Source organism: Danio aesculapii, chromosome 6 (genome assembly GCF_903798145.1).
Source record: "Danio aesculapii chromosome 6, fDanAes4.1, whole genome shotgun sequence".
NCBI lineage: Eukaryota > Metazoa > Chordata > Actinopteri > Cypriniformes > Danionidae > Danio > Danio aesculapii.
This window is the reverse complement of record NC_079440.1, coordinates 12,306,409-12,323,989: the sequence shown is the minus strand read 5'-3', so window position 1 is coordinate 12,323,989 and position 17,581 is coordinate 12,306,409. Positions and strand designations below refer to the sequence as shown.

At 35.8% G+C, this 17,581-nt stretch overlaps 1 protein-coding gene across 3 annotated transcripts in view; it reads right to left on the bottom strand.

Moving 5' to 3' along the window:
- Nucleotides 1-7,488: 7,488 nt before the first annotated feature.
- als2b (alsin Rho guanine nucleotide exchange factor ALS2 b) overlaps nt 7,489-17,581 on the bottom strand; it is a 69,641-nt gene continuing 59,548 nt past the window's right edge. For all 3 annotated transcript variants that reach the window (XM_056459538.1, XM_056459539.1, XM_056459541.1), the window contains exons 32-35: nt 15,914-15,975; nt 15,679-15,828; nt 12,668-12,764; nt 7,489-9,348 (exon numbers count right to left, since the gene is read on the bottom strand). In XM_056459538.1, coding sequence (XP_056315513.1) covers nt 9,310-9,348; nt 12,668-12,764; nt 15,679-15,828; nt 15,914-15,975 — 348 coding nt within the window. In that variant the 3' untranslated portion in view covers nt 7,489-9,309. The remainder of the gene's footprint in view (nt 9,349-12,667; nt 12,765-15,678; nt 15,829-15,913; nt 15,976-17,581) is intronic.

The window sequence follows — 17,581 nt, the reverse complement described above, 5'->3', positions numbered from 1 at the left end:
TGGAACCAGGCCCGGATTGGCTAATGGGCAGGACCAGGAGAATTCTGGGTGGGCTGGTCTGATTTTGGCTGCAAGGGCCGATGTTCCTAGCTGCCTGCACTCTCACCATCGCACTTTTTTCATTTATTTATTTATTCATTATTTTACCATAACCTTTCTCTTTTTATTCATTATTTTAACATAGCTCCACTCTTTTTATTTATTTTCTAGCAGCTCCATGAGCATAATGCAGCCTGCCGAGTAATGATGACATAATTAATATTCAACTCCCCAACAGCGCCACCTTGCTAATCAGCAAAATAATTTGTAGATACGCAAGAGATGAAAAATTGCTAATAAAAAGTGCAAAGGTGGTGCTGAAAAGGCCAAAATAAAAAAAGCTGAGTACATTTTTCGCTAAAAGCAGTGGCAGCGAGAGTACAACACATGAAGATGATGAAACAACCGGTAAGTAAACGTTAAGCTAGTTAGGAGCAGTGCAAAACAACAATGTCTGCAAACCACTGTTAATGTACCGAACGTTTTCTTGTACTATAGCTTTTTAACAGCAGCAGTCTCTTGTCCAGTGTGCTGCTAACAGTGAAGAGCCAGACCCCGTAACTTTACCATACACCAGTCATGAGCCCAACACACTAAAATGGGCAGGTAGGATTGTCACTGAGTGAATATAAGAATTTGAATAATTAATACTAATATTAATGAAAATGATAAATGCCCCAAGACAATTAATGAAATAAGATGATTCACTAAATTAATAAATCAGACTTAACTTGACCAGAAAGCCACACCTGAAACTTGTCTATAGCACTTGCTCACTGCTGCTCTTATAGTTGTGTAAATTGCTTCCTTGTCCTCATTTGTAAGTCGCTTTGGATAAAAGCGTCTGCTAAATGACTAAATGTAAATGTAAATGTAAAAAAGGGAAAAAACATGAAGCCATTATTAGAAAGTAATACTGTGGTTAAAATGTCTGGCAGATAACAGCGCAATACTTGTTTATTCATTATTTGTGTTTAAGGACTGGATATCTGTAAACAACTTTGCACAGAATATCTATTCAGATATGGCAGAAAAGGACATTGTGACGTTTTAAAGAATAGTGTTTTAGAATAGATTTAGCTACCCTTTAATGTTCTCATATTTATGAAAAATGTTTGAAGTTTTAAAGCAGCTGTGTCCTGGAAAATTCAATAATTTTAATGTTAATCTTTATTTTCTACATATAACATTTATTATTATTTATTTGATATATTTCCATTTCAAGATTTGGATATTTATGAGCACTAATTCTTATAGAAAATAGATTCTGATGCTGTTAAACATTACATTGTGTTAACTGTCAAATCTTCACTAAAGTACTGAATTGGAAATGAGGTATTTTAATATAGTCAGTCGTGAACTGAAGTGGGCCGGTCTAAGGCTTGAAACTCCAGGGCTGAACAGGAGTCCCACTCTGGCCCTGATTGGAACCACTATACGGTGAGTACATTTTCAATTTTTTGGGAAAATTATACCTTTGTATCTTAAACGAACGAATAATATTGACAGTTTATGATGTTGTAGCTTTTAACCAAAGGTTGAATTCATACAAAGAACAGTGTGCTCTTGTTTGGGGCAGTAAACCTTAGTTCACTGTATTGAGACTGTCCTTAATGTTAGTGTACTATACATTAATTTGTATAAAAGTGTCAACAATATGACAACTTTATAAATTAAAGACATTTAAGTGATTAAAAACCAAGTTTTAAGGTTTCAGACTGGAAATGCACAAATCCCAGAATGGAGGTGGTCTACAAATGTCCTTGCCAAAGTCTTGACCTTGAGCAAAACACTTAACGGCAGGTTACTCCAAAGGGGCTGTCCTGGTAATAAGTGCACTCTAAGTGGCTTAGAAACACACCTGCTACATAAACAATAACCAAAAAATCTGCTAGAAGATGTTGATTTTCTCAACATGATTTGTTATAATAACTGCAAGGAACTGGATATTAGTTTGTAACTCTTTAGAAATCTCTCAATTTCAGAGTTTTTAGAATTCATGGCTTAAAAGGATCTGAGACAAAACTCAGCACATCTGTACATTCAAATACTATACTCTCTGAGAGTTTCGGTCCTTTTAAAACTAGTTTTACCTCAGTGTTTCAGTAACAAGTCCATTTGCATAGCCAAATCTGATTGTTGACTGCAGGATACACACAGAATTTACGCGTAACACTCCAACCAGAGCATCCCAGCAACGCACGCAAGGAAGGACTTAACGATTACATTGAATAAACAGCCTACTACATTTGTCGGGCAAGGAGCTTCCTCGTAGATAAGCCTAGGAGGCAAGAACCACAAACCCACATTGAGGCAGAGGGACTTAGGTGGCAAATCTTGTTTACTCACCTTCCTATTACTTCAGTTTAGATCCCAGTCCCTGAAGAGGGTTCTGTTCATGATGACGGCCAGCTTAAACATGCTCAAATATGATGGTACAAACAGGGGAATACAGTGAATAGTATTCCATAAGAGAGCACGGAGAAGTCCTGTTGGAAAAAGAAGCGTAATCCCTCTCTATCCTGCTTAATCCCTTGCAAGCAACATGAGGTAAACGGGGGAGAGAGAGAGAGAGGAGAGAGAGTGGAGAGAGAGAGAGAGGAGAGAGAGAGAGGAGCGAGGTAGAGAAGAGACGAGAGAGAGGCGAGAGAGAGAGAGAGAGTTAAAAACGTGAGGGAGGGAAGGAAATAGGAATAGGTCGAGATGAAAAGTGCGTCAGGATATGTCCGTGGTAATATGTGTACTTTTCATATAATTTGGATAATGCAAAAACGCTTTTGATTAACTCAATACAGAATATAATCACACAATCAGTGATACAATCCCACTATCGTCCACAGTTTTATTAGGATTTACTTATTTTCATCCACTGCATGAGATACAGACCTCTCTCTCTCTATCTCTCTCGTTGACCCACTCACACATATTATATTTAGCGGCTGATGATCCCACACTGAGAACATTCTGCAGCATCACATACTCACACATACAAGGGGTGTAATCCTCATGATTAAAACAGATAAGCGTATGACTCCCACTTGTTTTTTGATTCGCATCGCATTGCACAGAACATTATACACTTTAAACACTTTTGTCTGCAGCCCTGTGTTCTTCTCTCAACCTCAGTGATGTGTAGCACAGAAATATGTCAAAGGTGATATACAATAGATCTTCTTTTTGCCGGTTCAATTGAATACATCTGTTATTATCCCAAAACACACAATAAAAACAGAGCAAAGTCGTTGATTTTGTTGAATCCAGTACTCGATTTCCCTCTTAGATGGTCTACATCACTTTAGAGTTCCTAGTTCAGGTGTAATTGCAACCAGGATAATTGTTCCTATAACTACAGCGTGTGAAAGCTCCATAATAGTTCCACAGTTCACTTTGACTCACTCAAAATGAAGCACACAAACCATGAGAAATCAAGATAAGCAGAAATAAGGTAAAGTTACCTGTTGAGTTAACAGCAAGTTGAGTTATTAGCAAGTCACTGCCTTTATCTGTCAATATTTGTGACTTTTAAGTCTATAAACTATGAACTATTAAGTACCTGAATTTTAACATTGTAAATCTAAACTGTAAATCGATTTAATTATAGAAGACCGTGGGTTAACTAAATAGCAGTTTCCAATCAGAGTATAACAGGAATTGTAATTGCACACAGACTGGCAAAATGCAAACCAAACACCAATCACTGCAGTTTAAAGTGCTACAAGACATATACTGTTGATACATAAAGTTAATTATCTATTTACCTGTTACTTTTGTCTGTTGGCCTGTGTTTTCTCAACCTCAGTGATGTGTAGCACAGAAATATGTCAAAGGTGATATACAGTAGATCTTGTTTTTGCCGTTTTAATTGAATACATCTGTTATTATCACAAAACACACAATCAAAACAGAGGAAAGTTGTTGATTTTGTTGAATTCAGATGTGAATTTCCCTCTCAGATGGTCTACATCACTTTAGAGTTCCTAGTCCAGGTGTAATTGCAACCAGGATTATTGTCTGAGGGAAATTAGTTCTCAGGGAACTGAGTTCCAGTAACTGAAGTGTGCAAAAGCCCCCTAATCTGCTAGTTAAGTTGTGACGTATTGGTGACGAATACTGTGTCCGGGTCCAAGCAGCTACTCATTTGAATTAAGAAAATATTTGTTTATGACCACTTTTTAGTCCTATCACACTTTAAAGTGAATTTTGCATAATCACCTTATTCTCCGCGTACGAGTGGGCGCAGCCATTTGAATAATTTTGGCTCTAAACTTCCGGTCTCATTCACTTCCATTCATTTTTAAACGTTAAAAACAGCTCGTTTTGCTGCTTGGTGTTGCAAACTGATATTTTCTTATTATATTATCCTACTTTGTCTGTATTGTCATGCAAACACTTGTTTGTAGAGTAAGTAGTTTCTGCCGTTTATTATTCCTAGTCATTTCTCCCATAGGCAGCTGAATCGGAAGTTGTAAAACAATCGCAAAAACGCGCGCACTTCCGCATTAAAGAATAAGGTCAACAGGCTCTGGACTTGCTGCATCACAGACACCAATATTTTAACAATTTATAAAAAAATGAATCACTTTCTGGCACAATATATATATTGTGATCATGATTTTCGAAAGTATTACAGCGCTTTATAAACGTTTATTAATCCCATTTGATGAGTCTCCCTATACAGTTTGATAGAGCGCTTGGACCCGGAAGCCGATTCGCGTGACATCACACTTAACAAGCGGATAGTTCCACAATTCACTCAAAATGAAGCACACAAACCATGAGAAATCAAGATAAACAGAAATGAGGTAAAGTTACCTGTTGAGTTCCTCATAACAGCAAGTCACTGCCTTCATCTGTCAATATTTGTCACTTTTCTCTGACAAATGGGTTCCAGTCTGCAACTCAGTGAAAGGACTACTAGGATCATCCCTGGAGGACATACAATTTTTTTAATAAAGTAAAGAACCTCATGCTTAAAAATCAAACATACAGCCATTAGCTGATTGAGAAAAACTGTTTTCAATTTGCATGATGCTACTTGATCTCGGCTCTCTCTCTCTCTACTGCCAGAAAATAAGTACAAAGAATGAACAGATGTTGATACTAACCTTAAAGGCCAGGCAATCATTCAAAGATGTGCTACAGATTCACTGATCTGACAAGACTGCAAAAAAACACAAATACTGAAATGCAATGAACCATTTAAACAGGCACAAAATAGCACTTTTTTCTAAGAAAGAAAAAACCCTTACCATTTCTGCTGCTTGTTTACATCAATGGTCAAACTTGAAGCTATTTTGCAGATTACAACCAGTTTTATCAGAGGTTTTTTTCCTAGCAGACAAAGTTAAATGGATGGGTTGAACATGTTTATGCCACCATGATGGCTCAATAATGCCACACTGTTCCTTCCACTTTACTAAAGTGAGTAAACCTGTTGCCTCAAAAAGTGACAAGTTGACTTTACTTAAAAAAAAAGTGAGTAAACCTGTTGTCACTTGGAACTGTGAAGTTGACTTTGTTCATTCATTCATTCATTCATTCACCACAGGTCACCACAGTGGAATGAATCGCCAACTTATCCAGCATATGTTGAGAATAATGTTAATAATATTGAGGTAATGGGTTTACTTTTATTTTTTAAATTAAGTAAACTAATCGCTTCTGGAGTGCAGTGGCCATTATTAAAAATGCATTTTACTGTTCATTGATCAAAATAATTGACCAAACAGTTGACCAAATAATTTGCAAGTCAACTTTTTGCCAAGTAAATTGTTTCCCCAAAACAACCCTTTTTATTTCAACACTCTGGGCTCTATTTTAACAATCTAAGCGCAAAGTCTAAAGTGCATGTCCCAAATGCATTAAGAGAGTGTCTGAATCCACTTTTGCTATTTTAAGGATGGAAAAATACGCTCTGCGCCGCGGCCCATGGTCTAACAGGGTTATACTTATTCTCTTAATGAGTTATGGGTGTGTTTTGAGCATAACTGAATCAAACCAACCAGAGTCTCATCTCCCATTCCCTTTAAGAGTCAGTTGCATCGTGCCATGGTGCATTTGCTATTTACATTGCGGACTAATGCTTCACTAGCGAGAAAACAGTTAAACAGACTATCGGCAGCGCGAGGATAAAGAATGAGTCTCCTTAATTTGGCCTCTTTACTTTTACTCTTTACTTTGCTCCTTTACTTTCATGGATTAGTAAACGATGGAAACTCACTCCAGTGAAGACATTCTTTACCCTTAATATTTAATTTTGTTTGTTAAGCACAATGATTTGTTTCAAAACTATTTCTAAATTCAGTTTAATTTCCAGCGAATGAATAAATTAACAATACAAATGAAGTGTGGTCAATAAACAGAGTTATATCCAAACACACGTCCTATTCTCATGCCCCATACGGGGCTGCATACGTCTCTAAAACCCAACAGGTGGACAAATCTAAACTTGTTTTTGTTAAAACAAATATAAATATGCATTTAATTATAATACTAATAATAATAACATTCCACAAATGCAAATTGTCATGAATAAACTGAAAAAAAGGGGGTGAAAAAGGCATGAAGGCTGTGTATTTTATATTTATGTAGAAAATAATAATTTTTGTAACATTTTAATCCTTTTTTTATGTAAAGACATTTGTGTATTGCTGTAGATACTATGTGTATTAAGCACAAAGCGTTTTAGACCCGCATGTCACCGTACCTCGCGTTCTTGCTCTCTTCTCCTACCTTGCATTACAGATGACCTCTTTTTACCTGTTTTTATTTGCAGTCACAGGAGCACTGGTCATTTCTGCTAATTCTTTCCACCTGCCTGTTATTCCCTTTTTTCCCCTATTTATAGCACGTCATTTCCCTTCATGTTTGTCAGTATGTTGTCATTTGTGTGTCTGTGCGAAGCATTCCGTTACTCACCTTGTGTTTGTGTCCAGGACTGCCAGTGAGCGAGCGTCCCGTTGTTCTGGGTTTTGTCCTTGACGCACCCTCAGCGTTCACCCAACTGGGTTACCTTGGTTTTGTTACTTTTCCTGAGACTCGCTCCTTAAATAAAGACATTATTTTTCTGCATTTGAGTTCACCTCTTCATTGCTCGTGACACCGCATAGACACATAACTAACACGCTCTGCGCTGGACTTTAGACCTGCTTTTAGTTGGTCAACAGCGTTCCTCAAAATAGCAACACACCAACAATGCACCTTACCACACCTCCTATTCAGACAAGCACACCCATGAGTCCACAAAGTGGCAAGATGGAATCGCTATTTAAACAACGTGGAGCAAAACGTGAAAATTACAGTTGCGTTGGTCTAAAAATAGCAAATCACGTCTTGCGCCTTATTGCGCCGGGTGTATGATAGGGCCCAAAAAGTTATTGAAAAGCTGGTAATGTTTGCTGAAATAAAGAAACCGATTTAAAAAAGCAAAGATGACAATTTCAACTCCCAATCACAGATTTATTGCCATCCATTTGATTTATGAGTCAATATACAATCTGAACATATGATAATCTTCAAAAATGACACAAACTCCATACATACTTACACACACATTCGACCAAAAGTTTATATGCACACCTTGGCTCAGCATAGAAAAACTGATGCGAAAGTACAGTACGGTAACTTACTGTACTCAAAGTACATCATGATATTCATGCAACATCTCAAGTGTCAATGGTTGTAAACATCAACAGTCCTTCGCCGTAACAGTTTGCACGATTACATTTTGCAACACACAATCACTCAAACTCCTGATCTCTGATCCTTGCAAATTGGTTGTTGTGTTTTTTTTCCTGACCAACTCACCGTCCTTCTGGTGTTCTGTACGTGAAATACCCTGCAGATTATCTACATCACTCAGATTATCTGGGCTGCGGCCAGATCTGTCCATCAAATAAATAAAACAATGTCAATAAAAGAAAAGAACGCATTAGGCCGCTGAGCTTTAAAACGTGAGACTCGACTCGAAAAACTATTGCTGGGTACAGAGATGTAACGAACACACATTCATAACACTGTCAGAGGCACTTTTAAGACTTCACAGGAATGAGAAAACAGTGCGAATGATACACTGCGATGCGTATATGGAGGTTCGGCAATAGCTGCTTCATTTAAAACACAGAAAGATAATGACCAAATTAGTTTAGCATTGTGTTTTGCTTTTTTCGAGTGTGCCAAAACTCAAACACTGCCAACGGTTTGGCTACTTACTGTTAAAGACACAGAGAAGGCTGAATCCGTTACAAAAATACACAGAACGAATAGTGCATCAAAAGCTAAATCAATTGACACAAACACTTTTAGCTTAAAGAGATAGTTCACCCAAAAAATGAAAAATCTGTCATCATTTACTGTCAAATGAGCTTCTTTCTTCTGTTGAACACAAAGAAGATATTTAGAAAAATGCTGGCAACCTGTAACCATAGCATTTGTTTATTCTACTATGAAAGTCAATGGGTACACATCTTCAAAACATCTTCTTTTGTGTTCAACAGAAGAAAGAAACCCATTAAAGTTTGGAACCAGGAGTAAATAATGAGTAAATGTTCATTTTTGAGTGAACTATCCCTTTAAATGTCAAAAGTTTCAATTGGGTTGAACTAAGTAGCTTGTAAATGAGAATTTGTACATAATAAAGCAGGTCACTGTGCCGTTGATTAAAAAAAAAACCTTCAAATGAATTGGAATTATCCTTGTTTTCTTTTAGGTGGTTGTTTTGTCCAAGGCGGTGTGCTGTTTGGACTGAATAATGCAACACGATCAGGAAAATTTAAGCGCGATGTAGTATTTTACTTTAAAGACAGAGGTAGATGGAACCATTATTTGGGACGGCATACAGTACACTAATTATCTACATCATCAGTTGACACTGGATCAACCGTTGTGTGCTTGGAGAAAGAGATGTGTGCGATATACTGATAACGTCAGTCATTTTGGGCCAATATCGCATTGGCTTATTAATATTAATAACAATAAAAAAAACACTGAGTTGGAGCACATAAGTATTATCTTTAACGTGATGGAATGGCAGCAGTTAAAACCCCCCAGCTTTACGATTGAGGAAGACACGATGTAAAGAGTGAATGTTAAACCACAGTTAAACCTGACTTGCACATGAGACTTGCTTGAGAGTCGTTGATTACCCCAGTCATGTGATCCCAGTGTTGAACACGATTGGCTCATCGCACAGCGAGTCATTGCAAGCACCACCATTGATTGGCTGCTCTGTTTGTCGGTCATTACCGATTGGGTTTTGGAGCGATGCGTCGATTACGTGACCTTCTCATGCTGGATTTGATAGTAGCATGCCTGAGTCAGGAAGAAATCAGAAAGAGAAATGACATTTATTACACTTTATTAACCTGTATAATCATTATAAATAATTAAACCTGTTAGTGATAGAGTCTTAATTATTTATTATATGTGTAACCCTCTGGATACACTCGCCTCCCTAAACCTCAGTCCCATCCCGGACGAGCCCCCAATTGTAACCTAACGGTCCTAATGCACCCAACCTGGTCTGACCTGGGACCAAACCCACGATTCTGTGCATGGGAGTCGGTTGCTCTAACAAGGAGGCTAAAGACCATCGCCTCTATTTTCTGTTGCTAGAGCACCTTTTGAGGTCAGAGGAGTGAGGTTTACCTGCATAGCACTTTGCTAGCTGGCCTCCGTTACATATGTTTAAATGGACTACGTTTATGCTAATTTGTTTTATATACTTTTTGGTATACCAAAAACAACACGTTTTGTTAATTGGTTTTTAACTGAAATTTGTGTCAAACTTGACCTGAAATGAAAGAATTGGCCAAGGAAGATTAATGGGTACAAACACATATTTTATCTTAAAGGGATAGTTCACCTAAAATTTCGAAATTTCTGTCATCATTTTACTTTTACCTTTACTTGTTCAAAACCAATAAAATATGCATCTCGTATATTATACTTTGTGTTTCCTAGGTAAACCTTCTATTATTTTTCCAGAAACAAATATTTTTATGAAACAAAATGGAATAATAACAAATTATATCAAGATAAGTTTAAAAATAATATTTGTATGTTTATTTAGAGACCTTTTTTTGGAAAAATATAAACTTAAAGACTCCCCCTACATATTTTTGACTGTTTCTGCCTCTTCATACGTTCAGCATCAATTATTATAAAATAATAAAGTTTAAGTCTATTCTGTGTTTATAAACAATTGCATGAAATGTCTATTTTCTGTGTTATTTGGGTTTTCTGTATTTAAAAAAAATGTTTAAATTAATTTTGTGTCTGTCTCTGCGTTCTGGTCAAGCCTGTTACATTGGTTATTTAAACGCATTACAATCTTTGAAGCACTGAGTGAAAAACATGTGATTTGTGATGATACTTCCTCTTGCGGGAAACTCTGGAGGCCACTGAGGCATTTAATCTTCTCTCATTAATTGGTACAAAATGTTTAGGATACACTAATAAGTTAATTATATGTCAACACTGTTATTGTGATATTTCAGTACATTTATCATCCACTTTTTGAAAACTATAATCAGTGGTGTAAAGTAACTAATTACAAATACTCAAATTACTGTAATTGAGTAGTTTTTCTCAGGAATTGTAATTTACTAAGTAGTTTTAAAAACATGTACTTTTACTTTTCCTTGAGTACATTTTTAGTGCAGTATCGGTACTTTTACTCTACTACTTTCCTTCAACCTGCAGTCACTACTTTATTTTTTCCTGTCTATGGGGATTATAAAAATCTCTCCTGTGATTCCTGTCCAATCAAAATCGCACATAGAAGTAAAGAGGTAAATCGTGTCATAATGAACTACCTCAAGACATGTGCGCTTTATAATTGCAGCAAACTGTTTGGAAGCATTAAAAATGTCTAAGAAGATGTCCAAAATCCTTACATGCATTGACCCAGAGACTATTTAGATGCATGTCACTGATGAGAAGATGACGGATGCTTATTGTGTGATGACCGAAATGGCCTAAAACACCCAGCAGGCACAAGACGTCAACATGATGTCAGATTGACGTTGTACCCTAACATCATAGGGATGTTGCATCTTGTTTGGAAATGAAAATCGGGTTGATGTCAGAACTCAACGTCAGGCCAACGTCAATGTCCAACCTAAAACCAACCAAATATCAACATCTAATGATGTTACAGCTTGACATTGTGTGGACGTTACCACTATGACGTCAATCAGACGTTGGATTTTGGTTGTCAAACCTGATGAATAAATGGCAGTATTTGACGTCAATATGATGTTGGTTTAAGATGTTGGCTCAACGTTGGATTTTGGTCACTTTCTAAAAACCTAAAATCGACCAAATATCAATGTCATTATTAGAGATCAAAATAACATCCATAGACGCTGGCTAGACATTGAATTTTGGTCACCTGACATCACATCCAAAATCTAAGCTAATATTAACGTCTTATGATGTTGTGTGCCTGCTGAGCATTAACTAAATGCACTACAGAATATTACGTTTACACACATCCACAAATTACATGTAAATGCATCAGCTTTTTACAGTGTAATACTCACTACTCACTACTCTTGAGTACTTTTGAAAAGGCTACTTTGATTGTTTGAGAAGTGTGAGTGCTCTGAATCGGGCTTAGGCACGGTTCACTTGGCCGGTCCTGGCCCGGTTGGAAGAGGTGTGCCAGAGCCCGGTTCACTTGGGCTTTGGCGCGGTACGCTTGTGTGTGAGTGCAAAACGCGCCAAAGCCCGAAACTGAAAGCAAGACATGACTTTTAAGGGACTGTTTCATATGGATTTATTAATCATTTTTACTGTTTAATGAACGCAAACTGTCGTAGATTATTAAAGACGCAAACCCTTCACTGCATGACAGCTGCACCTTCAGCAAACCTCCTAATTCCTGCAGCACAAGGACTTTATGATTGTTTATGAGCGTCAAAAGTGGCTGATCTGTTCAGCGAAATTGACTGCGTGTCACTGCATATCAAATGACTTAAACGACGATATAACTGAAGAAATCTCCACTGTGCTGAGCGAGAGTGCTTCTGACCAGCGCATCATTGATGATGTAAGCGTGCCCAGGCCCGAATGTAATGTGAGTGCGGGCTGTCGGGGGAGACGGGAGGGGGGACAAGCGTGCTTTGGCCCGGTTCAAGGAAACTGTACATAGTGTGAGTACACCCTTACTCCTCTTGCACTATAATTTTAGGCAAGTAATTGTACTTTTACACGAGAATGATTTTTCAGTACTCTGTCCACCACTGACTATAATATGATGAAAACCCATAAAAGTCTGTTTTAGAGGTATCTGGTTTGAGATTAGCATACTGAGCTAACGCACAAAATGATAGAAAATGTCAACTCTGTTATTGTCAACTCTTAAAACGTTTAACAATAAGTTAAACAACAATTAGTAAAACAATTATCATATTTAAGCACTTTGTATTATTTTACATTAATGAAGGATTCAGTTTACTGTTTACATTTGTTGTATATAATTACATTTAGTAAAATGAATGAAAAATGCTTGAAATATATACACGATTACGGATGACGTCATACAAATCCGAGTGTGAAACATTGTTAAACCTAAAGTTAAATGTTAGAACTGGGGTATAAATGTGAATTACAATGTGACGCTTACCTTGAGTGTGGTGAACATGATGCCATGCTCTCCATGTTGTACGCATGGATCCATTAGGTCCTCAATGAGACTGACCTCTGATCCCAGATTCCTTATCCTGCATCAGTTAAAAACATGCATCATTTTTAACAATGTGCCGTTGTCTCAGCTTAAATATATCAGATATATTGACTGGAGATGCTCTTCACTTAGACCTAGTATGAAGGATAATTGCTGAGCACAAAAGTTGTTTGTAAGTTGAAAGTTTGTTTTGACATATTTAAGTATGTGTACTGTGTACATATAAATACACAAAGGCATGAATATATTCAATACCATTTTTATTTCTATTTAGACATAAAATATATGTGTATATGACAAATTTATATAAATACACATTTAAATATCTATGTAACCAAACTGTTTTGTATAGTCTTATTTCAATGTATGTGTGTGTATCACATCCACATAATAAATATATAATACACACACACACACACACACACACACACGCACACACACACACACACACACACACATACACATACACATATGGTTTATATTAGCCCCCCTTTTTTTAAATTCTTTTTAAAAAATATTTCCCAAATAATGTTTAACAAAGCAAGGAAATGTTCACAGAATGTCTGATAATATTTTTTCTTCTGGAGAAAGTCTTATTTGTTTTATTTTGGCTAGAATAAAAGCAGTTTAAATTTTTTTATGAACCATTTTAAGGTCAAAATTATTAGCCCCTTAAAGCTATATTTTTTTCCTACGGTCTACAGAACAAACCATCGTTATACAGTAACTTGCCTAATGGGGTATATGCCGATGCATGCTAATAGGACTTTTAATTTGCCAGTAACCTGGGTTAATCGTTTCCGGTGAATTGTATGCCAATGCAAAATCGGCGTGTTTAAGGTCTGTTTTCTTTAAAAATCAGCGATCTCCACTGGCTAAGTGATATACGATATAAAGTGGGTCTCAGACTGTACAAGAAGCACTGCATTAAATAACATTTTCCCTGCCATGTCTTTATAATATGAACATTTATTTTACCACAGTATATTCAATAAAGCTTCTGCGCTAGCCTGCCGATTCTGACGGGCGCGTGCGAGCTAACGTTTTTTTGTCTCGTTTTACACTTGAGCAACTAAATGAATACCAAAGTCTGTTAAACTAATTGTAATTTAATTACATTACAACATCGATGCTGTAAAAGGAACCGTATAAAATGGAAAAAAACTCACAATAACAGGTCATCGGAAGTTTATCAGTATGGGAAACGCACTAGCTCGGCATATACTCTATTACCCTAACCTGCCTATTTAACCTAATTAACCTAGTTAAACCTTTAAATTTCACTATAAGCTGTATATTTTATTAGTCAAATATTTGAGGTCAGTATTCAATTCAAAACATTAATAAAAATTCTGCAAGGATGCATTAGAAATGATCATAACAACAGTAAAGACATCAAATGAAATCCTAGATTCCACAAAAAATGTAAAGCAGCAGGACAGTTTTCAACATTAATAATATTAAGAAATATTTTTTTCATTAGCAAATCAGCACAGTGGATTAATTACTGACAGCTTTGCCTTCACAAGAATAAATAACATTTAATAAATACATTCAAACAGAACTCCTATATTCAAATATGAAACATTTTCAAATAGAATGTCTCCCATTTTCTATTTAAACAATTTTTAAACAAAGAACGCAGCTTCAGTGAGCATATAATGGTTCTCTTCAGTTTCCACAAAGTCAATTTTTAGACTTTTTAAGACCATTATGAATGAAATTTCAGACTGATACAGGACGAAACGCTAGTTTTCTAAAGACTGGTGGAATATATATTCTTTATTATTATTTCTTAGCAATTTTGAATGTGTACAATTTTTTAAAAATGATAATAAACTATAATAAACAGTGTGTTCAGGTCAGCGTCCTCACCCTCACCATGAAATTTCAGACTTGTACAAAACAAAATGCTAGTTTTTCTAATGGCCGGTGGAAAATATATTTTTTTTATTCTAATTTAGCTATTTCTTAGCCACATATTTTTAAATATGTTTTAAAAGTGATGATAAACTATAACAAACAGTGTGTCCAGGTAACAACCTAAGTGTCCTCACCAGGTAAACTGTATTTTAAACAAAGAATGCAGCTTCAGTGAGCATATACAGGGTTTCTGTAGGTTTCACCAAGTCAAATTTAAGACTTTTTAAGACCATTATGAATTAAATTTCAGACTTGTACATAGCAAAACGCTAGTTTTTCTAATGGCCTAAGGATTATATATTTTAAAAATTTTAATAGTGCTGTTTTTTAGCCACATAGTTTAAATAATGTGTAAAAAATGTTTTAAAATGATAATAAACTATAATAAACAGCGTGTCCAGGTCAGCGTCCTCATCAGGTAACTATAAATACATGGAGAACTTAAGAACAAACGTTATTGTAAGGAAGATAATTAAACCAAACTGGTAAATAGAGTTAATAAATGTATTCTTTTTGTTAAACATTTTTATTTGATTTTATTTTTAGATAGATTGTTGGTTGTACCGAATTGGGTAGCTTTACATGGACAAAATAAAAATGTTTTTTTTTTTTAAAAATGCCTGTTTAAAAGGATTTAAGACCAACAACACCATATTTCAGTGAATTTAAGAGGTTTTTAGAGTTTTATCACATTTTATTGGATAAGAGTGGAGGACAGACAGGAAAGTATTGTGAGCAGAGGGAGGGGAAGGGTCGGCATAGGACCTCAAGCCGGGAATTGAACTCGGGTCACCATGGGCACCACTATATGTCAGCACACTTAACCACTAGGCTATTGGCACTAACAATTTAAGACTTTTTAAGGCCTAATTTTTTTTTTTTTAAATTTCAGACTTTATAAGACCCAGCGGAGAGCCTGATATAAGACTTTACTCAGAAATACAGAAAAAATCTTTTAAAAAAATCTAAATCTTTATATGCTTTTGATCTAAAAATGATCCAAAAAAATCATATGACCTCTTTCTTACCGTGCACGCAGAACGACAAAGAGGAAGACAGGAAACAGGTCATCCATAGACCACAAGAAATCCTGTTTCAGGAGTGCAAGCACTTCTTGGGTTATTTCCTCGAAGGTTAGCTGGATAACCTGAAGCTTGTCTGAGGGTGTGAAAGTTGTGCTGTTGAAACAAAAAGGGAATCAACATTAAAACAATTATCAGGAAAAAAGTAAAAGTATGCATACAAAAACTGTTGTAAATCAACCTTATTTGCTGCAAAGTCTCAACCGCTGAGGCGAAACAGGCGTCCTTAGTGCTTGAGAGAACCTACAAACAAATACACATTGTACATATGGTATAAAAACTATTGTTCACCCAAAATTGTCAATTACTCCTGACATCCTTTACTTGCTCCAAAGCTGTTTGAGTTTCTTGTTGAACATAAGAGAAGTTTTTTGATAAATGCTGGATACCTGTAACCATAGACACCCACAGTACTTGTCCTTTCTACTATGGAAATCAATGGTTACAGGTTTCCAACATTCTTCAAAATATCTTCTTTTGTGTTCAACAGAAAAAAGAGACTATTATAGATTTGAAACCACTTCAAGGTCAGTCAGCTTTCATTTTTGGTTGAACTACGCCTTTAAGCCTTATTTTAGCTAACATATAGAATTATTCTAAGATTTACAGAGTACTTATAGACTACAGAGTAGGGCTGCATGATATTGAGGAAAAAACTGACATTGCAATATGTTATTTGTCTGCCGTACACATTGTAATATTGTGTATAATTTCACCAGATAACTTGAATGTAATTATTAGCGCAAAAAAAAAAAAAAAATTTGTACAGCATATGCAGAAACTACGATAAACCAATAACAAGCATTGATAAATACAGTCCAGCAAAGATACAAATAAAGTAAACAGAGCTTTACAGTTTTCTGGCAGTCTAGCAGTATTCAGGTAAACAAATTCATTCGTCAAATGTAAAATAATACTGTATAGTCTTTATCATATTTACGGCAAAATAGTAAAAGAAAAATAGTATTGAAGTATTAAACATGTCATGATTTTTCCTGGAATTAATATTTCTAAAGGAGCTGTTGACATGGAATTGAACCAGATTTTGATAAAAACCTAAACATTATAAATACAAAAATAAAACAAAACAAAAAAATCTGAAAAATTAGTTATGTGTAATAACAATGAAACGACACAAGAAGAAAGAACTAAACTACTGACACTACTGCTTTTTTAATGATAGCAGCATAAAGACGCTTCTCATATGGAGAATGAAGCCACATGCATTGCTCATGTGTGCTTTTTTTCACAGACTTCAACAGAGTGTAAAAATCTTGATGGTTTTGTGGGTCTCGTCTATCAAATCTGATCTTTAATTTGTATTTTCTATTGGATTCAAGTCAGGTGATTGGCTGGGCCATTCTACAGCTTGATTTTCTTTCTCTGAAAGCATTTTAGAGTTTCTGTGGCTGTGTTTAGGATCACTGTCTTGCTGAAATGTCCACCCTGGTTTCATCTTCATCATCCTGCTAATGTAGATGTTGGACTGAAGCAACTAATATTCATTTACACTGAAGAAGGGCAGAGAGCTGCTGAATACTCACTGAGAGATTTCATCTGCTGTCTGGGCTTTCACTGCCTTTCTACACCTCTCTTTCTTCATGTGTTCAATACTTTTTCACTGCGTCAATTCATTTTATTACGCATAACTTCATTTGTAAACTAATTAGATTAGTTTTCTTTATTTTATTTTCTGTATTTTAGTTGTTATCAACATCTGGTGAAAACTTTAAGTCAACAGCACCTTTAGAAATATATTGTCTAAGAAAAATGATGACGTGTTCAATATCTATTTTCCCTGCTATACATAAATACAGTTAATTTTTATTAAAAATTACAAACATTTTAA